The sequence below is a fragment of the Camelus dromedarius genome, chromosome X (genome assembly GCF_036321535.1).
Source record: "Camelus dromedarius isolate mCamDro1 chromosome X, mCamDro1.pat, whole genome shotgun sequence".
In the NCBI taxonomy this organism is placed as follows: Eukaryota; Metazoa; Chordata; class Mammalia; order Artiodactyla; family Camelidae; genus Camelus; species Camelus dromedarius.
The window spans coordinates 57,778,900-57,806,142 of record NC_087472.1 but is presented as its reverse complement, the minus strand read 5'-3'; the positions used below and the strand labels follow the sequence as shown (position 1 = coordinate 57,806,142).

The 27,243-nt window shown below is 36.4% G+C and overlaps 1 protein-coding gene across 3 annotated transcripts; it reads right to left on the bottom strand.

Annotated features, from left to right (window-relative positions):
• Positions 1-207: 207 nt before the first annotated feature.
• RLIM (ring finger protein, LIM domain interacting) lies at positions 208-26,038 on the bottom strand. Of its 3 annotated transcripts, XM_031446347.2 has the most exons (5): positions 25,756-26,038; positions 23,855-23,918; positions 9,517-9,709; positions 8,503-8,586; positions 208-7,199 (listed from the first exon to the last, which is right to left on the bottom strand). In XM_031446347.2, the coding sequence occupies exons 3-5, from the start codon at positions 9,683-9,685 to the stop codon at positions 5,575-5,577; spliced, it is 1,878 nt and encodes a 625-aa protein (XP_031302207.1). In that variant the 5' UTR covers positions 9,686-9,709; positions 23,855-23,918; positions 25,756-26,038; the 3' UTR covers positions 208-5,574. The 3 variants fall into 3 exon arrangements, with proteins under 3 accessions (XP_031302207.1, XP_031302206.1, XP_064339102.1); XM_031446346.2 differs by lacking the exon at positions 23,855-23,918; XM_064483032.1 differs by lacking the exons at positions 23,855-23,918; positions 25,756-26,038 and adding an exon at positions 22,433-22,769.
• Between the last annotated feature and the right edge of the window lie 1,205 nt (positions 26,039-27,243).

Sequence of the window (27,243 nt, the reverse complement as noted above, 5' to 3'; positions counted from 1 at the left end):
CTACACAACACAGAATGAAAGTTATATCCCATAAATCAGTACCTGCCCACACTCATAGCCATGAGGGGAATCAAAATCAAGGCTGCACCATAATTTCACTTAATTCTAAAAACCAAGTCTATCTGACATTGGTTTGAAGCAACAGAACCTTTATCAGATTCCCCTCTTTAAAGAAAAACCCAAGGAGAAATGATCAAGCACAAATGATCACTTCATGCATTTTATTGATAGTCTATATTTTAAATCTGCAGTATGACATCTTACATAGGGAAAAAGCTTCTTCCTAAAAGATAACTATTAATAATCAAACCAGCTTTAATATGACTGACCTTTCAAGGTCTTGTTTTGCATTAAACAAGTTAATTTTTTAGCAGGTGTAAAGCACTGTACAAAAAAAAAAAAAAAAAAAGGAAACTGGGTACATTCTCGAAATTTAATACAGGGCTTCCCAACCAGGAGTCTGCTGGACAGAGATTGGAGAAGGGTATTACGTTCAGGTTCAAATCGAAAAAAAGAGAAACCAGATAAAGCAAGCCAACCAAATTCACTTCACTTTGTGCTCCTTTCTGCTTTTTCAAAAGTCTCTCCCAGAAGTCAGGAAGCCCTGGTGTAACAATCACGTTAGTCTTTACAGAACATACATTTATGTGCTTCACGTTCAAAGACATAAAGGCAGCCTTTGTTACTGTTTCCCCTCCAAATCCCTTCAGGTTCTTAAAGGCTTCAGAAAGCTTTCCAAGATTGCTGCCCAGTTCTTTATCTGAATCTAAGTAAACATCTATACCAAAGCAGCTCTTCCTGGGAGAAGATAAAACAGGCACAGATACATAACCAGGCCAATTGCGTACCTACCCAACTTGATACCTGATCACATGGCCCTACATCTTTAAAAGCAGCACCAGGGACAAATGGAGCTATCAAGAGGTAAAATCCAAACGTCGGACAGTTAAAACACATACAAATTACTCAGTTACTAAAAGAATGTTAGCAGAGGGGCATAAAAAGAGTTAAGGCCGGGCAGCTGGTTCAGCCATACCTTGGTATTGGAATAAATCTGCAAGATGAGGAACTTAGAGAGGAACCCTGAAATAGCTAGGCACAGTGGTATGATGGGGTTCACTTTCACTGCATGTCTTTAAGATATCACTCAATCCAAGTGACTATAAAGCAGCTTGTGGATCTTTAGTAAACAAATCCGAATCAAAAGTATGTGTGATTTTGAGTGTTGAAGGGTGTGCCTATTTTCTGCAAATTTGAATAAAAATACCTATGTAGACATGAAAAGAATCATAAAACTGATATAAACTTGTTATTCCTTGAGAGTTCTAACAGCTCAATAACAGTTCTCTTCTACGCTGTATTTTAGATACAAAATGGAGTTACTTAAATCAAGTGGGAATATTAGGTAACGATATCTTAGAAATGTTCCCGTTAAGAACTCAATTTCAGAATGCTAAAAATTTTAAAGGGCAGGTACTTAACTCATAGCTGTTTCTTAGTTGCTTATTAAAAATCTGATTTAAAAATAAGTGAAATACTAATTTCTTGGACCTTGCACTTTAACTTTCCAAATGAAGTATAAGTTGATTTACATTTTCAAATGTTTTTTTCCAAAAGCACAATTTACTTGTTAACTCAATGAATTAAAACACTGTTGTTGAATATTACACATATTGAAGAATTATACTGAGGAAAAAAACGCCTTACACTTTAACATGTGCCTTATCAATCTCTTGCATTACTAAGATACAGAATACCTTAGCAAGTAGCAATCAGCATAGTCTTTAAGAGAATAAAAGTGCCCTGCAAACGTGGCTTCTATATATTTAATAATGGTAATACATTTGACAGGGAAGCCAGTAAGGTAAAACTTAAAAACTCAAATAAGGCAGATTACAAATATTTTTCGTTCACAAAAAGAACAAAGAAAAGGGGTGGAGGAGGGAAGGGGGAATAAAAATATCCTCCATCTTTAAAAGTACCAACAACCACCACAAGGTGTCACTGTATTCTAGCAAGCTGTAAAAAAGGCCTTTCAAGAGGCATTTTGCAACATTCACCTCCCTATCACATGGGTATTTTGGGAACCACTGAAAGAGGTGGCTGATGCTTGATCCATTTCATGTCATGGACATTTGGGAAGCAGGTGATTAAATACAAAGTACATTAAGTGATAACCCTTCATAAACAGAATTTGAGACACTGACACTAGGAGAAAACGTTTGGCACGGAAAGGACATGTTTTCCCAGGGGAAAAAAAAATACTTGAGGTAACACTTATAGCTAACCAGTTTCCTAATCTTAAAGTCTGGATGAACTCCAACGATCATATTTTTGGAGATTATATATATAAATATACATTATATATATGTATATATATATATATTCCTGGTTTTTTGTTGTTGACAACTGTACACTTGATTACCTATAGTCCAACACTAATGTGAACACTTTTCCTAGTCCCCACCTCCATTAATCATTAACACCACTGAGGTATAACTTATGTGTTCTTCTTAGAGCAAATAGTCCAAATTCACAATATGGCTCATCTTTTAGTGTTGCTACAGATAAAGTCTGCAAACTTTAAACCTAACTTGTTCAATCTTGGTTTTAGTACTAATAAATCTCAACCACGTCAGCTGCTTTGAATTAAACATTAACATCTCAAACACTTCAGATTAATAAGTGAATTTTAAAAATAGCTGAAATATTCAAGGAAATTCAGTTTTTAGTACTTTTCCCTATGCATTGAACAATGTAATCCCCCAATATTGTTTTTTCCTTGTTCCTATTACTGCATGAAGTTCAAACTAGGTCTTCAAGACAGAACCTTTCTGTAATAAAGAAAAAGTGCAAAGATACAAAATGAAATGTAAAGTCTTTTGCAAGAAAATGCTCCCTCAAGAGAATAGGTGTTTGGATGCTGGTGGGGAAAAAAGATCTTTGTTCTCCATTGTACATCTGACACCTACAAATGACCTTGTCTTCAATGTCCATACTAGTCAGTACACACTGGTCATGGACCTTGCAAAATAAAAAAAATCAAGTAGCAAATTCCACTAAAAATATTTGTATTCATTCTACACAATCCAATGGAAATTAATGAGTGCTACTGGAAAAGGTTTCCACATGCACATGTCCAATATGTGCATTCTACTGAAGGCTAAAAACTTAAAATTCTACTTCCAGTGTTTATGAATCGCTTCAATATCTACATTCATAACCAGCATTCTGCATGAGTTACCTCTTTAATACTTCACAAGTGAGTAATAATACATCTTGGGAGGTTAGGAAGGTACCTGTTGTTAATAACTTTCTTTTATGCTTAGAATGTGCTGTAGTTGTTTTTAAACTATTTAAAATGAACACCCCTATAAGAATGGTACATTTCATACCAGGAGGAAAATGGGTTTGTTTTTAGCTAATCAGGACTACCCTGCAGATCTGAAAACCGTAGATTACACCCTTAGGAAAAGAGACAAGGAGGCTCACAAATATAAAGGAATCCTGACTTTTACACGGACATTTTTTTTAAAAAGATAAAATGTATTACATAAGCGCCATAAACAGTGAAATCTGCTTATATTAAAAAAAAATAAGTGAAGCTTTGTTTGGACATTATTTCCTTGCAAGAGCAGTACATATCCTTAGTAAACAACTACCATATTTACAAGTTAATTTCCTTGATACTTAGGTAGGATTGAAAGCCAGAGGAAAACATGAAAAAATGAGCTTTGAAATAATCTTTACAGCTGATACAAGCTGATAACAGTTAAGGTAGCCAGATAATTTCTAAAGCAGTCTTGTTTATTTTGTAGAGTATCTGACTAGGCCTGGGTAGTTAGCTCACTTTGTTGAAGGCCAAGGATGTGTTCCATCTCTGTTTGGGCCCATTAGCTTTTCCCAGAAAAGCAACGACAGTCCTCCACAGTCAGACTAATCCTAACCCCAAGAGAAATTCAGCATGAGTTACTGGGGTTCTTCACAAACCTTACTAAGGAAACAACATAAAGTGCATATCCCATAGATTGTGAGTCAGCATTCTCATCTTCAAATATGGGCAGCACAATTAAAATTTGAATTTCAAATAACCCAACAGGACTCACTTTCAACAAATAAAAATCCCTTAATTCTTCACCTTGTCTTTAAATGTGAGATATTAGGTCTGTGTTAAGAGAGTGAGTAATGAAACATTAAACAAGTATGCACTGGTACCTTAAATGACAAATCTTGCAAACAATGCAAATTTGAGACTTTCCTAGTAGTACCAACTTCAATTCTTATGCTAAAAGTGGTTTATAGTCTCTTTCCTCCTTTTTTTTCTTTCTTTCTTTTTTTTTTTGAGGAGCAGACTTGTAAAAAAACATCACTGTAACTTGTGCTAGGTGGCAGTGATTTGTTTTTCTTAAACCAAAGCTCTGGCAAAATTTGCTGATCTACTTCATCTGCTCAAGTAGAATACTGTGACAGGGATCTTGCCATATGAAACCAGTTCACATCTGTATGATTACTGTCTTCATGAAGTTTAAATTCCTCCAAGCAGTTTCTTTACTCCTCCCGTCTTTCATTTCCTGCCTAAATCCAAGTTAAAATAAACAATTTCCATTGGTCTTCAATGCAGTTGAATTCCGCACTCTGTCCTTTTCTTTGCATGTCACAGTAGCTGTTCACATACATTAAATATTATAGATATGTTCTGCTCTTACATCTACACACTTACAAAAGCAGCTTTGTACTTTGTTTGGTGTGTATTTTTTTTTCTTACTAAGTTGGCTCACAAAAAGCAGTTTTTTTCATTTCTAAGCATGGTACTTTACAGTTTTTAATGCATTAATACAACAGTGCATTGGAAAAGTACTGAGCCTCTACAAAATAGCTTTACATTTTTAAACAAATGAACGTGATTTTTTCACTTACACAAGCATAGGCTTTTTTTTTTAATATTTCCACAAGATAAATATCTCAATTAAACTATAAGCTCACTCTACAGTGTGCCACAGTGATGGGCGTAGCAGACAGTTATACACTTAGAAGATCCTAACCTTAGTGTTATTTACACTGACATGTCCAATATCACCTTGCCTGAAAAGTGAACAAATGATATTCAGAATGTAACTGAATTTGTGCCAACTAATAACTGGGAATGGTGTAGCTTTAAGCAATCACTTAGGAAACGTGTACTGTAACTTAGCCTAAACTGGGAATTTCCTTTGCCCCTCTTTCCTATGGCACAGGAAACTTTAAAGATCAACATGAAACAGATAAGAGCCATTGCTAAGGCAGATCTTTTAAGATAACAAAGGAGAAACTGATAAGTATATAAGATAAATCATCAGTAATATCAATTACTGATACTGAAATCAGATTTTTTATGTCCTAAAATGTTGCTTTTTAAATATTTCCTTTTATTCTGGAACAGAAACTAGAGAAAGGACAATGATTCATTCAGAAAGCAATGACTCAATTTAGGTTGCTACTTTACATTTAAGCACCACTCAAAAAGTGGACATAAAGCAAGTGATTCCTGTTTGCCCATCACTATACCAGCTACATAGCTGAGAGTTCAGACCTTAATCACACAACGCTTTCTCTGCTACCAGAAGCTAAGACTGCTCTGCGACAAATAGGACAAGTAGAATTCTCAGATAACCAGCGATCGATGCAGTGGACATGGTACTCATGGGAACAAGGTAGTTTACGAAGTTTGTTGCCTTCTGTGTATTCTGTAATGCAAACACTACAGGTTTTTAATGCATCGTTTTCACCAAAACTTCTCATTGCCAAGTTGTCAATCTGTTCTTTGGTGAGTCCTCTAGGTTGGTCATCATCATCCTCATTTAAGAGGAAAAACTGAGCCAGACTAAGGAAGGGCAAAGAGCCACTTTCATCAAACGTTACCGGGGCCCTGTGTCGACCCTCTCGCCTGGCACCTGATGAGCCTGATGATGAGCTTCCTTCATTACTGCCTTCAAACACCTCTGAGCTAGTCTCGGAGCTTTCACCACTGGAACTGGAACTAGGACTGGAACTTGAGCTAGAACTGGAACTTGAACTGGAACTCGAACTGGAACTCAAACTGGAACCAGAACTGCTACTACCACCAGAACCTCCTCTTCCATTCCGTGACTCTGCCCTTTCCATATTTCGACTGGAGACTGAGCCACTAGGCTCTGAATCACTATCACTGTACATAAAGTAGCTTAACTCACCAAAACCTGTCATTATCTGCCTTAACATAGTCTGAATTGCAACAGATGTAGTCTCACTTAAACCAGTATTTAAGATTCTACGGATTGGAATTCTGATGGTACTGACATACGTTCTCACACCTGCCCGCTCAGAACGTGAAAATGTACGTCTAAAACCTCCTCGTTCACTTTCGTAAGTGACAGTGTTGTTTGGCGTCTGAGACCTTGACCGAGTTCTGCTAGCTATGCTATCTCTCTGCCGATATTCTCCAGGACGAACTCTTCTTACTTGAAGATCAAGGACTATGGTTGGAGGTCTCTGTCCTGATCCTGTCGATTCACTACTGCCAGTTGTGTCTGAAGAACCTGCTCCTTGTGAGGCATTTCTTGTTCCAGAAGCAGCAAAAAGACCTCTACTTAGCAAGTCAGGTCCACTTATTTGCTGTCTCAATGTTACGTGGTGCCGGGTTCTAGAACTTCCCTCAGTCTCGTTTACCAAAGGATGCTCAAAAGTCTGAGATGAGATACTATGATGAGATCTTCGTGGAATTTCACTCATTGGATGCAGTGGTGACCTACTTCTTTCAGCTCTTGCTCGGGTTCTCCGATGGTCTGGGCTCCTGCTTCTTGCCCTTCTCTGACCTCTGGTAGGTGGAACCTCTCCTGTTAACGCCTCAGTTGAATTTCGTTCTGATCTGGATGGCCTTGCAGATGTTGATTCAGAACGTGGATTTTCCACTTGCCTTTGGCTGTTGTTGTCCATACTTTCTCCACTGGAACGTCTTGCAGATGGCTCATTTTCATTCTCTGGATTTTGGCTCCCATTATTACGGTTAACATTAATCTCTAAACTGAATCTGAAATCACCACTGTTTGGATTAGTCCGGCTCACTGCTCTCCAAGACTGGTTTCCTCTTTGCCCACTTCTTGTCGTATTTCCAGTTTGTCTGACAGAGTTAAGCCAGTCTATTATAGAGTCACCATTAGACACATCATCTGAAGAGTCTCCACCTGTTTTAAAAAAAAAGGAGGAGAGGGGAAGAAAGCGGAACTACTAAAATTAGGATACTCATGTAAGAGTACTCTTAAAACTTTGTATTAGGAAAAAAGAACAAAGGTTCTGCACAAATTTCGCACTTACAGATTTTTGTAAACCATACTGCCTAGATGTGCAAGTAAAAGCAGGAAAGTTTCAATTCCATTTTTAAAAAGTAAGCTAATCTTAGAGAAATTTAGACAAATTTTTTTTAAAAAAGGGAATCTGAAGGAAGTCTTTTTTCAACACTTCATCATATACGGAGCCTAGAGTACTACTGTGGACCATCAGAAGACAACATTTTTTTCAGTCTACTGTCAAAACACTAATGTAATCAAGCAAGGTAAGCACCAGTTAAGGTACAGGTATTTTAGTTCAAATTACATTTCTGTCAAATTTTCATGAGTCTACATTTTTTCCTAGTCTCTTGACTTTAGGGTCTTTGATAATACAGAACATTTAAAAATACATAACTGCTTTAGCCACTGCAAAACTATAAATAGGATTTACAAGTTTAAAAGTACTTGAATACTACTTCATGTTACGAAGATTTTAAATTAACATGAACCTAGAGATCAGACCAAAAAAATAGTCTGAACCTAGCACAGTACATATAATGTTCTGTTCAACAACCAAACTGTTATCATAGCCTTTTATGTTAGTCAAATTCCTTACTTCATATTGGGAGAGAAACACCAGACCTGAGGTGACAGTAAGATTTCTCAACAGTGGGACTATTTATATTTTGAGCCAGACAATTCTTTGTTCTGGGTGCTGTACTGTGCATTTTAGGGTCAGATGTTTAGCAGTATCCCTGGTCTTTACCCACTAGATGCCAATAGCAAACCCCCAATCACAACAGCCAAAAATGTCTGCAGACATTGTCAATATCTCCGAGGACGGCAAAATTATACCCCACTGAGGACCACCAGGTTAGATAATGCAACATTTTTTTTCTGCTGGTGAGGAACTCATGTTTATAAGGACTAATTCAGTAGGTAGGGGGAAATTTCAATGGAGGTGGAAAATTAGGAAAAAAATCACATTTAAAATAAGCCATTCCTCACTATGTCCCAATTAACACAAACACCCCAAAGGTAAAGCAGGAAAAAATGCTGACATTCTTATCAAGTATCAAGAAAATGCCAGTTATCTTTCTATGAGAAATTAGCACCAAATTAATTTGTGCCACTGCTGGATCATCTTTGGCTGACATTTACCATTATGAAGCTCCTTATCCATTCCATCTTCTACTCATCGCCCCCAAAGTAAAATTACCTCTATTTTCATCTGAGTTTTGTGGTGGTGGACCTTCTTTAATCTGTTGTAGTCTTCTCAGCAACTCTTCCTCAGTACTTTCACCTGCAAATAGTTTAAAATGTTTGCCAAATTATAAATAAAAACCAGTGACTCTTGTCCACTGGAGATGAAAACCAAAGAGTGAGTAGGAACCTGGGTAAAATTCACTTATTTGGGAGCACATTACAGCTTATATTTATACATGTTTCTTTCCAGTTTACTAAATGATTTTGCATACAATATCTAATTCTTTAAAACTGCAACTCTGGGAGGTAGATACTACCTGCATTTTAAAACAAGGAAACTCAGACTGAGTGAGAGACTGACTATGGCAGGGCGAGATCATCAGCTTAGGCATTCTGACTCAAGTCTGGTACCGTTGGCTCAAAATGCACTCCGTCAGAGCCATGCTAACTAACCCCTTACCTTTTAAAATGTAAGCATTCAAACATTAGTAAAATTCAGTAGAAATGAAGAGGAAGAGAGATAATGAATTTTAACTAAAATCAAATGGGACCTAATCTGGCAAAAGAGGATAACCAAGCACAAAGTTCTGAATAACTGACAATCTTACCCAAGACTAGCTCTGAACGATTTTGATTGGGGCATATTCAGGGAATCAGAGATGACAAAACAGAGTTAAATCTGTCCTAAGAACTAAAGTTCCCACTAGCTCTTTTACACATTACCAATGTCTAGTAAGTTAAATAAAGCTAAATAACAACAAAAAGATTGTTCAGCTCCACTATTTTCAATTCTGATTTATATAAATTCATAATATAATTCATAACTAAAAAACCCAATATAGGGTAATTCCAAATATGAGTGAACAGAATCAGGTAATAAGTACAGCAGTCAATATCATTCAGTATCCCTTGTATCATTAAAAACACACTTCATAATGGCTAAAGAAATAATTTTTTAAAACAGGTTTTTTTTTTTTTAAAGACCAGCAATTTACACACATAAATCCTTAAACTACACATTGCATACCTGGGGTGCCTAGCAAATTGTTATCCCTCATAAGCCTATAATCTTCTTCACTGAGGTTATTTACAAATTGATAGAAAGCTTCTTCCCGATCCAATCGGTCCATCTGACTTCTGCGCTGTGCTGCAGACTGATCACCACTTCCTTTATCGTTAGAATCTGAGCTTTCCATCTTGGTGAACAAATGGAAAATTATCTAAAAGGAGAAAGGAGATCAATCTTGAAAACAGAAGTCAGTATGTATTCTATAGAACACTTTTAATTATGCAAAAATCCAGAATGCAGGTCGAGACATGGATTTTTAGACCTCGAATGAAATTTCATAACAGAAAAACTGAAAAGCACTGTTATACTAGGAAAAGACTAGGACAGGGGTTGGCAAGCTATGGCCCATGGGCCAAATTTAGCCCTGGTGCCTGTTTTTTTCCTCCTTGAGATCTCAAAGTGATTTGTACTTTTAAATGTATGTTTTTAAGAATATTTTGTGATGTGTAAAAACTATGAAATTCAAATTTCAATGTTCATCAAGTTTTACTGGAATACACCCATACACATTCATTTACATTGTCAATGGCTGCTTTCATGCTATAATGGCAGAGTTGAATGGTTGTGACAGAGACTGCATGTGGCATTCACTGCTTTGTACCGATGATCTGTGCATTGTAATTTGCAGTGATACAATATAACTTCACAGCACTTCAAGTGTCATTTTTAAAATTACCAGTGTACACTTACGTTAAATGGAGAGAAAGTGGACTTTGAATGCCACCCCTAAAGACACAGTGGAGTGTGGTGATTATTTTGTTATTATATTAAATGGCAAAGATTGCATTCATTATGCAACGGTACTAAAACTGCTAAAATAATAAAATATACATTGATATTATCAGACTAAGCACTCATCATAATATTCCCAATTCACAGGAAAGCTATGGTCTGAAAAATCAGAAAAGTTTAAAACAAAGTATCACGTCACAAAATACTTCTTCAAAAAATAAGAAATGATGCTTCAACCAGAGTTAAGTTTCTAAGTGGCTCATTTGTTGGATAAACAAGGAAAGCCATTTATCAATGATGTGTCAGTTAAACTGTGTTTCACTGCAGAAGCTAAATGTGTCCAGAGAAAATAAAACTTGTTTAAGATTATTAGCCTTTTGATGAGTAAGTACAGATGCTCAAAAAGGTAAGGATATTGGGATTATGTCAATGGTCAAGTGAAAAAAAAAAGCAGCAAATGATTGAGGGTTTTCCCTGGCTCTTGATGAGTTGACAAGTGTAAAGGAAATTACTCAGTTGTTGTTTATTCAAGGAGTCAAGTGTTCATTATTTGAGGAGTCTGAAGTAACTACAGAAGTACTCTCTATGAATAGTTTGCATGGTACAACTACAAGTGATGATATTGTCAAAGAAGTTGAGAAAACACTAATTCAGCACAACCTGAAGTGGAATCTGCTAAGATGTGTTACAACTGAAATGGTAAAAATGTGTAATGTCATTCTAAGTCAAGTAAGCCAGAAAGAGAAAGAAAAATACCATATGAGATTGCTCGTATGTGGAATCTAAAAAAAAAAAAAAAGTGAACATAAATACAAAACAGAAACAGACTCATAGAAATAGAATACAAACTTGTGGTTGCCAAGGGGGAAGGGGGTGGGAAGGGATAGATTGGGAGTTCAAAATTTGTAGATACTGACAGGCATATGTAGAACAGATAAACAAGATTATACTATATAGCACAGGGAAATATATACAAGATCTTGTGGTAGCTCACCGCAAAAAAAAAAAAAGTGACAATATATTATGTTCACGTATAACTGAAAAATTGTACTCTATACTGGAATTTGACACAACATTGTAAAATGACTATAACTCAATAAAAATGTTAAAAAAGAGAAAACATAAATAAATAAATAAATAATAAATAAATAAATAAATAAATAAATAAATAAATAAATAAATAAATAAAACAACCTGTGAGTCAAAAAAAAAAAAAAATGTGTGTAGAGCACAGAGACCTAGCTGGCCAAATTTACAAAGCTTGTGAAAATATAAGGTGTTTAAAGTCCATGGTTATTCATTACATTACTCATCAGCAGTTAGTTTGTAGAAAATATTTGAACCTATCATATCACTGAACCAGTAGGATCAATGGTGAACTTCACTACAGTGGAAATAAACAGTCAGATCCATGAATTTTTCCCAGAAATAGAAGCTGAATATCCTGACTTGCTCTACCAACTGCCCATTTTGATGGCTTAGCATTGGCAAAGTTTTACTGTGATTTGTTGTACCCAGGTCCAAGATACAATTTGTTTCTGAATGAAAAGAACTACTCTCAATTACTATTACCAAACAATGAATGGCTTAGGAAATTAGCTTTTTCTGAAGGCTTCATAATGTTTCCTAATCAATTCAATCTAAAACTACAAGGCAAAACAGTGCTTATAGGCAAAATTTTTACTGCAGTAAAGTCATTTCAACAATAACTAACACTGGAATCACAATGTCAAGCTGATTTATGCACTTCTTGTGCTATCAAAGAAATGACAGCTCCACTTCCACAGAAATTTGTAGAAGATATATTTTCTGAGCACAAACTACATTTTCAGAAGTGTTTTTTTTGGACCTCAATGCAAGTACAAAGGGAATGTCCTTCTTTCAAAATCCATTTAACTGTGTAACTAAGGACGCTTCCACATAACCCTCAACTGAAAGTGATAACTCTGTGTAATGGTATGTCTGCTAAAAGGTAAATATCAAGAGAATCTACTGGAATTCTATAAATGCCTTCTAAGGGGTGAATATACTTTATTAATACTACATGCTTGTAGATTAATTAGATGTCAAAACCTACCTATATGTGTGAAAAGATATTTTCAAAGATGAAATATGGAAAATCTCATTTCAAGTCAGAAACCACTAAACATCTGCAAATGATTTTGATGCTAAGGGATATGTTTAGCCCCAATTAAGCAAAATGTTATTCCCTAACCCCCAAAGAATGTCATTCTTCTCATTAGTATACCTATACTACAAAATGCTGCACTCAATTATTATGACATTTTGAATTTTCTCCAGAAAACTTTGTGGAAATTCGGCTTCTTTTTATATAAATAACTATGTAATATGCTAAATTTTGATTAGCAAAGCAAAAAAAAATTTACTATCTGGTCTTTTACAGAAAAAGTTTGCCAATTCCTGCTCTGGATAGTGCATAAAACTAGCCAAAACCTCTTAATTATCATTCACTACTTGTAAAGGCTTAGGAAATTACTATATTGGCAGATTTCCACAGACTCAATTAACCACTCTAATGAAAAAACAATAGTAGTATGCAATCTAAAATAAGACTCCAAACAAAAAATTTCATTCTCTAATTCTTTTCCTTCCAACTCCAGATTGACTTTATTTAAGTTCCCACTGACAAAATAAAACTTAATTCCATCAACATATGAAAATCTGATTTGTGGAAAAGAGGTAATCTATATTGGTACTAAGACTTAACCTCACAACACAAGTATTTGGATGTTCACAAGTTAATACTAAAGAGAAAAATAGAAACAAATCCTCTTTCAGATATTAAAAACAAGCCTCTACCTGTCTGATGAATGTAAACAAAATTTAGTCTATAAATGGGCACGTCTAGATCTCCATTGTTTTTCTCAAATCATTCTTAGAATTACCTTATCATTGTTTAAACAAATAAGATAGTATGTCAAGGATAGGGAAGGATAGGGAGACCTTAATATTTTGGGAAAGAGGGTTTTTTTTTAAACATTTGATCTCCTTTGCTTTTTTTAAGTTTTATTTAACATTTTTATTGAGTTATAGTCATTTTACAATGTTGTGTCAAATTCCAGTGTAGAGCACAATTTTTCAGTTATACATGAACATAAATATATTCATTGTCACATTTTTTTGTGCTGTGAGCTACCACAAGATCTTGTATGTATTTTCCTGTGCTATACAGTATAATCTTGTTTATCTATTCTGCATATGCCATTCAGTATCTACTAATTTTGAAATCCCAGTCTGTCCCTTCCTACCCCCTGACCCCTTGGCAACCACGAGTTTGTATTCTATGTCTGAGTCTGTTTTGTATTTATGGTTTTTTTTTTCAGATTCCACATATGAGCGATCTCATACTGTATTTTTCTTTCTCTTTCTGGCTTACTTCACTTAGAATGACATTCTCCAGGGACATCTATGTTGCTGCAAATGGCATTATGTTGTTTTTTATGGCTGAAGAGTATTCCATTGTATAAATATACCACAGCTTCTTTATCTAGTCATCTGTCGATGGACATTTAGGCTGTTTCCATGTCTTGGCTATTGTAAATAGTGCTGCTATGAACATTGGGGTGCAGGTGTCTTTTTGAAGTAGGGTTCATTCTGGATATATGCCCAGGAGTGGGATTACTGGGTCATATGGTAAGTCTATTCCTAGTCTTTTGAGGAATGTCCATACTGTTTTCCACAGTGGCTGCACCAAACTGTGTTCCCACCAGCACTATAGGAGGGTTCCCTTGGGAGTTTCTTAATCTCCTAACTATGATTTCTTTATAGAAATTTCTGAAAGATGTTGTTTTTATAATAACTCACAACTTTAAGAAGACCGAAGTCCACAGCTTAAATAAAACACCCATAAAAGTTATATGGGCCAGGCAAAAGAAAACCAAAAAAGGAAGCCAAATTTTTCCATATGTACCTAAGTTATACGATTTAGTGTTGGTAATGGTAATAGTAAGTGATTAATTTAAAAAATACAGAAAAGCACAAAGGAAAAAGTTTAGCCATAATTCCTCAAACCAAATAAAATCACCAGTAACATTTGGCTAATATTAAGCAGTTAATACTTTGAACATGGATAACATGAAAGTCATGACAAAGTCCACTTGTGAAGGATCAGAAAATAGTTCAGAAAATAATTTATAAAAAAAGTACAACTCATTAGCATTGAAAGGCTTTAAAAATATTAATCTTTCAAAGAAGGAAAAAAAAACATCTTTCTGATAAGTTCTGACACTTGAAGGCCATAAACCAAAGGTAACAGAGAACTCACATACCAAGGACTGTTAGAAGAATGGCACAAGTCTTAAGAATAAGTGTCAAGGAAGTTAAAGCCTGCGAGGAACAGAAACTTGGAAAAATATGGGAAAGATTTTTAAAATGGCTTTGAAACACAAAATCTGAAACAAGAAAGGGGTCTTGTACTAAGCATGTGGGGGAGTAGGTATATAAACAGAAGACGGTAGGTAGAGATACTCAACTTCTATTTTATTCAACAAGGAGATTCACCTTCCAAACTGGGAGTAGTGGAAGAAACAAATTTCTCAAAGAGAGAATCAAGAGCCCAAAGTGCAAAACTTCCAATGATAATCTCTGAGAAATCACAGAGAACAGGATAGATGCTAAAATACCAGATTTTAAAATGATCTAATCTTCAAAGAAAAATGATGTCTGTAAACTACAGCATAGCAAAATCTGACAATAAACCTAGGAAAAAATTCTGCAATAGACTATCAGATACACTGCAAACATGTAGAAGAAGTATGTTCACCAGAAGTAGGGCTCACTGCCAAATTCACCTCATTTCCTTTATATATTTTTCTTTCACATAGAACTTGCTTTACAAGGTTCTCACATTAAAAGCACCTGGGGAGCTCCAGCCCTCTGGCCACTGGTGGTGGGGAGCCAAGGGTTTAAAAAAAAATCACCTGGGAAGCTCTCTGGGGCTGGCCAGACAGCTATATTTTAAAAATTTCACAGGTAATTCTATTGGGCAGTCAGGACTAAGAATCTCTTTGATAGGGACATCAGGATAATACTGCTGACTGGTCTGGCTCGGTTACTGTACAGAATCTAAGAAGGTTTCGCATCCTATTGCTATAGAGAAATGTGGGCTAGATCAGTGCTTCTCAAACTTCACCATACAAAACAATCACTGAAAATCCTGTAAAAATACAGATTCTGATTCAGTAGTTTGGGGATGGGGCCTGAGAGCCTGCATTTTAAATCAGTGATGTTAGTGATGCTGATGCTGCTGATTCTAGAATCAGTTTGAGTAGCAAGGAGCTTGAAGACAATACAGTTTAACAGTGACCCTCAAAGATTACAGAGCAATGTTAACTTGCAAACCACCCTGTCTTCAGCATTTTAAAAAGAGCCATGTCAAAGACACGCTAACCAAATCTATAATAGACAACGCAAAAGTGGGAGTTAGTAATGACGATATGTGATAAAGAATATTCTGAATTCTCAGTGGGCTGTGAGGATGAGCTGAAATCAAACAAAATGATGGTAAATGTGCTATCTTAAAACACTTTATTAAGGGTTATCAAGCTGAAGTAACACATAGTAAGAGTACAGAGGAAAAACCTGTCTTGGAAGTTCACATGAAAAAGACCTGAAATGTTTAGTTAACAAAAGCTCAATAAAAAGCCTGTTTGACCTGGCTGCTAAGAAACCGAAGAGTCACATGGTGCTTTCCTAGACTACAATGTTCAAATACTGCAACCTGCTGTTCAGACTATGAGTGGAGTATTTGAAACATTTAAAATACCTCTAAAACAACATTGCCAAACACAAGTCAACACAGGAGTGACCAAGATGGTGAGAAGCCAGGGAATACCATAAAAGAAATGGCTGAATTACTTGGAGATGTCCAGACAGAAGACAAAACTAAAAATGGGCATGATTACTATCTTCAAATATTTGGAGTTGTAACATGAAAGAGAACAAAATCATAGGGTCAAACTAGGGCCAATAGTTGAAGAAATATGGAAGCAGATAATTCTCATAATAGTCTAACAAACAAGACTGTCCAAAAATGGATGCAACCACCCTCCTGAAGCAAGCATACTACCCATCTCTGGAAATATTCAAGCAAAGGTTAGATATTAAAGACAGGATTCCTTATTAGGTGGGAGTTTGAACAGACTGATTTTAAAGGACCTTTTGGACTAAAATGTCATTAAGGATGGATAGTCCCTTGGTTTTCTATTCTGGGGCTAGGGTCATACTGAGCCACATATTTCAGTGATACAATTTTGTTACCAAACTTTCTTGACAAGACCAATCTACTTATGCTGCCTCATCATAGCCCTCCAATAAATCTTATGCTTAACTACCTTCACTTCTACTAATGCTACTCCTTCATCAAAGGTTCAATGAAATCTTACCACTTAAGAAGCTATTACTATCTTGCAAGCAATTTTTTTCATCCATCTCAGAACACAGCATTTGTCTGTGCCACTAGTGTCACTTTCTGCCTTACACGGTGTTTTTATTTTTGAAATTTTTATTTCACTAATATTTTTCATTTATCGAACATAATCGAATATCATTTCAACATGTTATCAATGTGAAAAATTTGAGATGTTTTACATTCATTTTTTAATACTGTCTTAGAAATCTGGTGTGAAGTTCACAGCACATCTCAAGCTGGATGCTAAAGTTTCAATGGTTAAAGTGAAATGTAGTCCTAATGAAACAACAAAGTTGTGTTTAATGGAAAATTTTTACACTGCTTCAGTTTTTCATTTAACTTAATTGCAATTAAAGAAAATTAAAACTTCAGTTCCACAGTTACATTAGCAATATTTCAAGTGTCAGTAGCCACTGTGCTGTGCTTAGAGGCGACCATACTGGACAGTGCAGCTTTAAAGAACATTTGTAAGGTAGAGAAAACTCCATGTATGGAAAGAGCTTTAAACAATGTATGAAAAGAAAAGGCATTGTTCATGCTCTATAAATTGTTCATGCTCTATAAACCCACTCTTTATATATCCCCTTTATATTTTCCAAAAATAAAATAATAATGGTGAATACTCTACAAATATACATAGGATACAGGATTCTTTCTTATGCTCACCAATCTTCAAGATTCACTCTCAAACTTTTAGAATTTTTAACATTTCCTACATGGAAACTAAAAACAAAACACTATACCTCTATTCAAAACCCTCCCAACAGTGTGATTTTAGTAATTGCTGAATCCTAAATAGCTCCTACCTGATGAGTGTACAGGTTAGTTTATTCTATTCAAGAGGGATTTTTATTTTGGTTTTATTTTATTTTTTAATTCAGAGTTTTAACAATGAGACACACAAAGCAATATGTGAACAAATCCAAACTACTATTACTTCCATAATAATTTGCTGCTCTCCTTTCCCCCTACCTACACCAGAGAAGATCAACAAAAATATTTTCCCCACATGACATCCTGCAGTATATCTCAAAATCGCACCTAAACCAGCAAGGCTTCATTAAACAGAACACACAATGTTTTTGCTAAGGTATAGGCTTCCATTTAGAAAGCAGTTTGTTTCTTATAGTTGATTAGGGCACAGGGAGAGAAAAATCTGATTTGCTTCCCTACTTTTGCCCAAAGCCTCCATTCTTTCTGCTTTATTCTGCATTTCCCCTGGGCTGGGAGTAGGGGTCAAGAAATTTCAGCACTTAAGGTAAGACATCTCTACCCTCTACGGACATTTAGGGAGTGACTTATGACTGTAATACCTGCCAAGGCCCCCTGGACTAGAGGTGATTACACTTTGAAAGAAAAGGAAATCTTGAATGTAACCAATGCCCTCAAATGCTTTGTAAAATCATCTTACACACACCCAATGAGCATGGTCTCATTTTAAGCAGTCCCTTCACTACCTAAGTGCTGTAAAATGATAAAAAAAAGGGGGGGGTAATAAATCTAAACCAGAAGTTCAACCTTGGTAGATGTAATGTCACTATTGTTTGGTAAATAAAAACAAACTTTTTAAAGATTAAAGCATACCAAAGATGTTAGGAGACCATGGTCCATACAATCAAATACAAATCTCTCCTCATTTTGGTGTGAAAAGATTAGTGAAGAATTACATTAACAAAATGGGACTCTAGATTCTACTCTTTGGTGAACAAAACTGTGGTACATTTCCAGTTTAACTTACGTTAATAGAAAAAAAAAAAAGAATTCCCACACCCCACTGATCTCCTTCTATCATCATAAAAGAGAAGATCTTAAATCTTTTTATTTAGTTACCTTATACTCAGTTATAATATTCATGTGCCCAAGTCAGAAATTTCAGATTGAGTACACAGTTAGCATCAGTCACTTTTAAACTTAAATATTTCTATGGAAAATTTAACAATAAAACAATTTAAGAGAACAAATATGTAATTGTTCTTAAATCACCTAGGTCTCTCCTCAGTCATAATACACACTACCCTATTTATACAGCCCTTCTACCTATATTTCATTAAATCCTTACAACAATCCTATGAAGGAGGAATTACCAACTGTATTTTACAGATAAGAATCAGAAGCACAGAGAAAGGAAGTGATTTACCAAAGACCATGTGGCTAGTAAGTGTTTCGAACCAGTAATTAAAGCCAGGTCGCCTGATACCAAATTCAGTCAACTTTTCACTGAATGGACAACTGCCTCTCAGCATATCCCAAGACTATATACTTTCTAAAAAAAAATACATTCCTTCAATCCCAACAGCCATGTCTAAAATATCCAACCTCACTATGAGCTTTTTATACCACATTCACTTCTGGTATGAAAACTTCCAAAATAACAAAACACCTTTTATAAGCAGTATGAACCCAGTAGGGCTTAGTTTTAAATAAGTCAACTTTAGGTATTTTTGTTTTAAATACAGTTGCCCCCTCAGATAAATAGCATATTTTATTAACCTTATTTCTTTCAGAGTACTGTGTGCCAATACATCCAAATCCATTCTTGGAAACAAGCAGCCAAATTTGAAATTTTGCCCAGTCATTTCAAAACCTACTCATTTGATCAATAAATGTATGACTGTCAGGTAAATTGAATTCCGGGGAGGAAAAGTTAGCAAGAAAATCAAACCTAAGATTTATTCTTTAATTAGGGAAGTTAAAACAGAATTTATTCACCTTGAGAATTTTCAAGCATTTTTAGAGATCTCCAAATCTCCTATCATACGTTAACATAAATTATGCAAATTACTATGTTCCTGACCACTGCTGAAAGTATTTCATCTAATTTTCCTAATCCATGTACACGAATCTTTAAAAAATGTAATTTTGTTTTGATGTTAGGGTAAAAATTCCCTTAAAACATATTGTTCAGTACTAGCTGGTCAGGAGACCTGGTGCTAAGTATAAGCATGCATATTCAACAGACATACTGCATCATAGTATCCAACTGAGAAGACTTAAGCCACCAAAATATAGAGTTAACAACTTAAAAACTGAATTCTGAAATGCAAATGCTTGTGTGAATATCATTTTTAAAATAAGCCACATCTATTAAGTCTGGAAGAAATAACTCCTTTTTAAAAATGGAACGGTATAGTGGGAGGGAGGAATCAAGGTAACCTACTATCAAACAACTACTAAAGTATCTTGAGCATTGTCACCTTCTCAGTGTGTTCATACAAGCTCCAAACTCAAGAGTGTTCCAAAGCAGAAGACACCAATTAAAAAAAAAAATCATGGGTATCAACATAAATATGTGTCATTCTGCAAAGGAAAGGGAACACATCGTTCGTATTTCCAACAGAGGTTCTTCATTAGGAATCTCACAGAGTAGATGAGAATTAATGACATGAAAGCCTTGTCAGTAAAGAAAATGTCAGCTTGATGATACCATCACCAAAATGAAAAATACTTAATACAGGTTTTTTAAGAGTCGAATAACAAAAGAACTGCTGGATTTGAGGTCAGGATATGAAGTACCATTGCATATGTAGTTACCAAAAGTGTTGGGAATTCTTCATATATAGAATGTTTAACTAAAATTTTTCAGCATTTGTTACAAATAAAAGCCTGATTATCAGATTACTTTTTTATTCTATGAGTAGCAGAGTGTAATTCAGCTCTGTGAAAAGGGAAAAAGAGAAGTTACTGGGTTCTAGACTTGAGTGTAACGTTAACTAGCTATGTAAATTTGGCCAATTTATTTAACATCTTGTGCCTCAAGATCTCCATCAATATTAGAGTGTTGGATTAAACTATCCACAAGGTACCTTTACAGTTCTATGAATCTATGACTATGAATAAGATATAACCCATGTTACATTACAATATTAAATCAGAAAAATAAGGCTTAAGAAACAACACGAATAACTAACATGTAAGCTGAGAAGCTGTGCTTTTGTTATTTCACTCATACACTTCTCCCTTTTTGTAACTATCTTATTTTTTTTTAAAGAAATATAAAGCATTCCTCTTTAAAAAACACAGCAGGGTTGATGTTTCACTGTTTTTATTTATTGCATGATGCTTCTCACCACCCACACAATTTGTTGATTACTTCCATTATTGGCCTATCAGAGGATGCTACCAAGGCTTCCACCACTGCTGATACTACTATAGCAATACGAGATGGCAATGTTGATGTTAGCTTACTAGCATTGCTCACATTTTTCTATCTTTACCACTTGAAAAGGACAGCAGAAAAAACGAAAAGGATTCAGAAATGTCCCTCATGTGTCTAATCTCTGCTCACAAACAATTTTGACTACTATAACCTTCTAAAACAGTTAAATCGAAAGATTATTAAGAATGTCAACAAAAGAAAGGATGGAGACCAAGCCAAATGCTGCCAATTCACAGAATTCAGTCAGTAAAAAAAGGAAACCATTATGATGACATTTCAATTCACTAAAGTACCTTAGACAATGAATTCAATCTTCGATTTCCCATTTTATGTTTTTTTATTATCAAGCTACATCACTAAATTAGAATTTGGTCTTATCCACACTAACTCAGTTCTGACTTCTCATTATTCCTAAGAAGTCAAAAAAATGACTCAAAAACCCAAAAGGTTCATGTGTTTTTTTAAGTTATTAATGTAAAATCACTGATTACTGGCAATTTTGGTGTTAATTGGTAAATAAAGTACTGTATTTTAGGATATAAGTTTTCCACCAAAAATTAACTATTTAAAAAAGAGTGAAGCCATTTTTACAATTAAAATCACTTGACCAAAAAAGAAATTATCTACACAAATGACTGTTATATTACTTGAGGAAAACAATTATGTGTTACAGAACTAAACATGTTGACTACTGTGCTTCCTGAACCAGTGTTTTACACAGAAATCATGATAAAGGTGACCATATATCCCCGATTTGTCCAAAAGAGTATCACAGTCTACAACTGTTGTCCTGTAGCAATTATTAACAACATGGCCCTCTTTCACTCTTAAAAGTCCCCCAGTTTGGACAAATTATATAGTCACCTTAGATATAACTGACACTAACAGGAACTTTGGTCAATAAAAAAACAAAAATTGTAATTAAGAGTTAAATCCTTCCTTTATACAGTCAAGTGGAGAGCAAGAAGAGCATTTTTCATTCCAGCAAAAATTAAAAACACAGAACACAAATATTCCCTTTATCCCAAAGAAAGTATCACGTTCGTCACCATGCAAATACCATAATAGCAGGTCAACCTGCAGTTGTGAAATTATTGCAAGAGGTCCACGAATCTAGATACACACCACACACTGTCTACAGATATTTGTCTCACAGATATGTAGGTGGTATTATATCTAATGAAATTAAAACCTTGGGTTGAAGCACTGAAATATGAGAACATCTACAGCAAAAATATCAAGTATATATTTCAAGAGCAAAACCACAAGTTCACAAATATATTCTCAAACTGTTCAAAACTGCCAAGATTTTTATACCTAAAAAAACTTAATTTATGAAAGTAAAAAGTGAACTGCTTGTTTATCTGGGAACCTCCATACTCAAGGTTGAAAAAAATAATGAAGGAAAAAAATAGACACAGAAGTATTACTGTTTTTTTACACTGGTTATCAAAATGTCAAAGGATTATGTAAACTGGATACCATTTGAAATCAATGGGCCATAAAGGTTTTGGAAATCTCTGTGTTACACAGATATGTTAAGGAATTAGACTTACAAAAGAAAACCATGTCCCCATCGTAGGCAGTGGCCAAAAATTCTAGCACCTCATTGGTCTGCGTTTGACAGAGGACTTTTCACTTTCTAATTTGTTATCCACTCTATGGTAAAACCAAGGGAACGGAGGCTGGTGAGTGATTTGCTCTATTTCCCAATCCGCTAGAGCTATGGAAAAAGTAATATAGACATTGTAAGTCCATAAACACAGATGTCCCATTTGATCTACTGCATTATTTAAGGCCTCACTATGTGTTCACTAACCTGAAAGAATATATCCAACCAGCCTAACATTTCTATATACCATTTCATTATTAAGCTATTTCTTAAAACCATATCTGATTTTAAATTATCAAATTATATCACAAGCAGTAACAGCTGGAATAGGAACCGTGACACAGAAAAAAGGGGAGGTGTAATTCTTAAGTCTCACCTGCTTCATAAAGCCAATCTCCTTTAAGTATTAACAAAAGTTTTTGATGCAACATAACCCATAGACTTTTTAATTACAACCTTTCATTTTCTTTGCATTTCTGATCTAATTTAGATAGCAATTAAGTCTAGAGGCATAAAAGTTTAGCGACTCTGGCATCAGACAGATGGGTTAAAATGGAGGCTCTACCACTTATTAGCTATTTAATTGAGGACAAATTACCTAATCTCTCCTCTGAGTCTCAGTTACCTCTGTAAAACAGTTAACATCCTCACTAGGTTTTGCTCTAAGTATTACAATATTATGCATGCGAAGCACAGGACCTAGCACATAAGTATTCAATACAAATTAGTTATGAATTTAGGCTAACTACCCATCCCAGTTTGCCTGGGACAATCTAGGTTTGCACCTGTTGTCCAGGCATAATTATTAATAATGTTCCTTTTGCCCTTAAAAGCATCCTGGCTAGGGTAATAAATTCTGTGGTTACCTTAATGATGATAATGGAAAGGAGTTAATGCCAATTTGAGTATTATATATTAATTATGACTTTTCGGATCTTGAAGGAAAAAACTGAACACCACAAAAATAATGTAAGATTATATTCCTGTAATAGAGTCTACTTATATTTCATTTAGTTATTCAATAAACATTTAAACATTACTTATACCCATCCCATCCCAAAGATGATTTAAGGTAGCAAATTTCTATTTTGTTCTTTCTGTTCTATACAGGTACTGGTAAACTTCAGACATCATTTTAAAACAAGAAAATTCACAGATAAAGCCCTAATTAGTTCCAGCTACTCAGAAACACTACTCTTAGAACTCCCAGTGAAAAACACCCATTCTGATCTTGAAGAATGCCCAACACCAACTACTACATATTAAATAAGGCCATCCAAGCACAGGGCCTGCGAAACAGAATAAATATTTTAAAACATGCATTCTACACATAAATCATCAGGAGACGCAACAAAAGATAAATTACCTGACTGTTATGACATAGTATTGTAATACAATAAACTGGATTTTAGTTTTCTTCACTCTCTGCTCTAGAAAAAAAAAGAATCCATTATTCTTCCTCTTTAATAAGATAAACATTTTCTTTGAAATAGACATCCTAAAAAGTACATATCCTATATATTTTAGACACACATACTACATACACACACACACACACACACCATAACCCAACCTAATTCAACATTAGTATATTTGGGGAGACTGAGTAGGTCAGAGGGAACAAGGAATCTCATATGTTAGATATAAGCTTTCCTTTAAAGGCTGAGAGCCAATCTACTTTTTAATGTAAACTTGCTTAAAATAGGCCTTTTCTAATCAGACTAGTAATGATTTTCAGATTCTTATAGTTACTTTCAAGAACTTATCTGGCACATTACACTAGCCTTAGGCAGGAACTAAAGTATTAAAAATCATCAGGACATCTTAGGCTAAAGAATGAAACATTCTTCAGTAAGCGTATCCTAAAATCAAATTTTAAAAATATTTAGACTGGTCTTCCCGGGTACTTTATTTTTACAATTTACAAAACTTGATTTTGGGGGAGTGATAACTGTGCCTGTCTGCTCTCAAGTCATCCAGGATGGACATAATGTACCTGATGGGATGATACGAGTATTTCATCTTTAATCACGAAGAATCAAAGAAATGATTAGTAGTAATATGTGTATTTCTTCGTCCCTTCAATCATCCAAAGTCACTGCGGTTAATTCTGATTCAGGAAATGCGGGCTCCTTATTTCTAGCAAAAAATTACTGTGGGGCCTTGCAAATAGTGGATGACAACCTGATATAAACGCTCCCTCTTGCCCTAAAACGAAAGAGTGACCTAAATAACAAGCCTGCTAGGCCTCAGATTCCCGGACTAACCTGTGGAATAAGTATGGTGAAACTGTCTAGGGAAGGAACGTGGCTGTCTCCTCCATCTTGAAATTAATCAGCATAAGGGAAAAAGGGACTGAGTATTCAGGAAGCAGAAGCCCAACCGGTTAATACTAGTTACTAAAGCTATGGCGTACGTGGCAGGTACCGCCCGCAGAAGCCGAGACCCTTAGGCTTTTTTTTTTTTTGAGGGGGGGAGGGGTTGGGTTGTCCGCGGATTGAACGGAAATTAACTTCAAAATCATTTGGCCCAATTCCCACCCTCACCCAGGGAAAAACAACAAACACGCAACGGCTTTTCCCTCCCTTTTGGCGGGGATTCTTACAGTGGTATCTGGCAAAGAATACACCAGGGTTATTCGAGCAGGAGAGTAAACCACATTTGCCTCAGATCCTCAGGGAAGATGTCATCGTGGCCCCAGGGGGCGCCTAATTGATAGTGCCCAGCAGAAGGGCTCAAAACAGGGTTTTGCAAATCCTGGGAAATCTAAAGGCCCAAGAGTTCCAGCATCTAACTTAGAGCAGCCTGATTCCCACCCCCTACACCATTTCCTAAACCCAAGCCCGCCGTGTAAAAGAGGGGTGGGGGAGGAGGAAGAGAGGGAAGTCTCCAGAGAACCGAGGAGAGAAAAACCTGAGACGATCAAAGATTCTCACGCCTAAGGCCGACACTGGGAAATCGCCTCCTCCAAATTCTTAAGGTTCCGGAGGGCCCCGACTGCGGCTCGCGCGGCTACAGAGAGGAAGTACTACCCACCTCCTTCCCCTTCTTCAAAGAGCCTGTCGACTATACACCCAACTAAAATGGCAGCGGCAACTACGCCACGGAGCCCCCCGCAGCAACCGGCGCCTGGGGTCCAGAGGCGGCGCTGAGCCTCCGCCACGATGGGCCACTCAGGCCATTTTGAGAGAATGCAGCAGCCGCGACTCCCCTGTCTTCCTCTTGCTCTCCATCCATTTCTCGGAGGATTCCCAAGGCTTCACTTACTCGGTTTTAGTGTCGGGATCCGACTCGGTCGGTTCGGCCGCCGCCGCCGCCGCCGCCGGGGCTCCTGCGGGCCTCCCTTGCCGCTGCTCTCAAGCCCGCCTCCGGTGAGTCGCTAGTTGAGACCCGCCTCTAGCCCAGCGCCTGCTCGGAGACGTTGCTCAGGCAGCCATTATCTTCCCCATTGTTACCAAGCAGCGACAGGAAACGACTGCCCACAACAGGAAGTGATGATGCTGTGTCCCAGCCCCGCAGGCCCACTCCCAGCCTATTAGCCAATCCCAGACGATTCTTCGAAAAGGCTCGGTGGGAAGGGGAGGAGGTCCCTGACGACGCGGCAAGGCGGGCCGCGGTCTGGAAAAGGCGAGCTGCTGTGACGCCCACCATGTGACAGGCCCCACCTTCCTCCGCCATTTTGAATTGTGGAGAGAAATTCGCGTTCTGAGAATTGTGGGAACCTTCGCTTTCCCATTTTGAAAGCTGGAGGACGTCATCATCTGACTGCTGGAAGCGTTTTTCAGAGAGTGAGGAATGCGGTGTTAATCTAACCTGACATCGATTCACAGTTAGTCCAGACCAGTTAATATAGCATCTTACCTTTATTCAGAATGTATTTATCGAGCGCCAGCTGTCTCTCAAGCACTGTTAAAGTGTTGGAGACACAGCGATAATTAAAGCAGACCAAAATCTCAGTTCTCAGGAGTCTTTATATTCTATTTGGGGGAGGGACAATAATTTATATGTATATATATACGTATATATTATATATATATTTAATGATAAATGCTAGGGGAGAAAGTAAAGCGGGGGAAGGTGGGTGGAAGAGCGCCCAGTGGGGGCGAACGAGAATTGCAATTTTAAAACGTGGTCAGAGATGGCCTCTCTGAGATGGTAATTCTGAAATAGTTGAAAAGGGGCGGTGATTATAAAAGGGTGGGAAAATCTGATAACATTGGAATTTCAGGGCGGTTAGGGAAGACCTTTCTTAGATGGTAATGCCTGAAGGAAGGTAGGGAATCAGTTCCCCGGCATGCACCTCCTGTTTTCACAGTTAAAAACAATTGGACCCACGTTTCAGGATGTTTCCTTGTTTCTTTCCCCATGTTTCTGTTTTCTGTGTTTTCAGGTAACACTCCAGCTACACTGGGTTTCTCACTATTCTTCCAGCAGACTAAACTTGTTCCCACCTCTACAACTTTACATAGGCTGGAATTTTTCCCTTCACATCTTTTCTCTCATCATCCAAGTCTCTCCTCAATTGTCATCTCCCCAGAGAACACTTCCCTAACCACCCTATCGAAAATTACAACTTCCCCATCCCCTTACCTGCTTCATTTTCTTTAAAGCACTTAATCTGAATATGTTATTTATTTGTTTTATCCCACCCCTTAAGAGCAGTAAACCTCTTTGTTTTGGTCACTGTTTTATCCCCAGCGAGCTCATAATAGGCTCTCAAATATTTTTTGAGAGCGTTCCGGCCTCAGCATGATG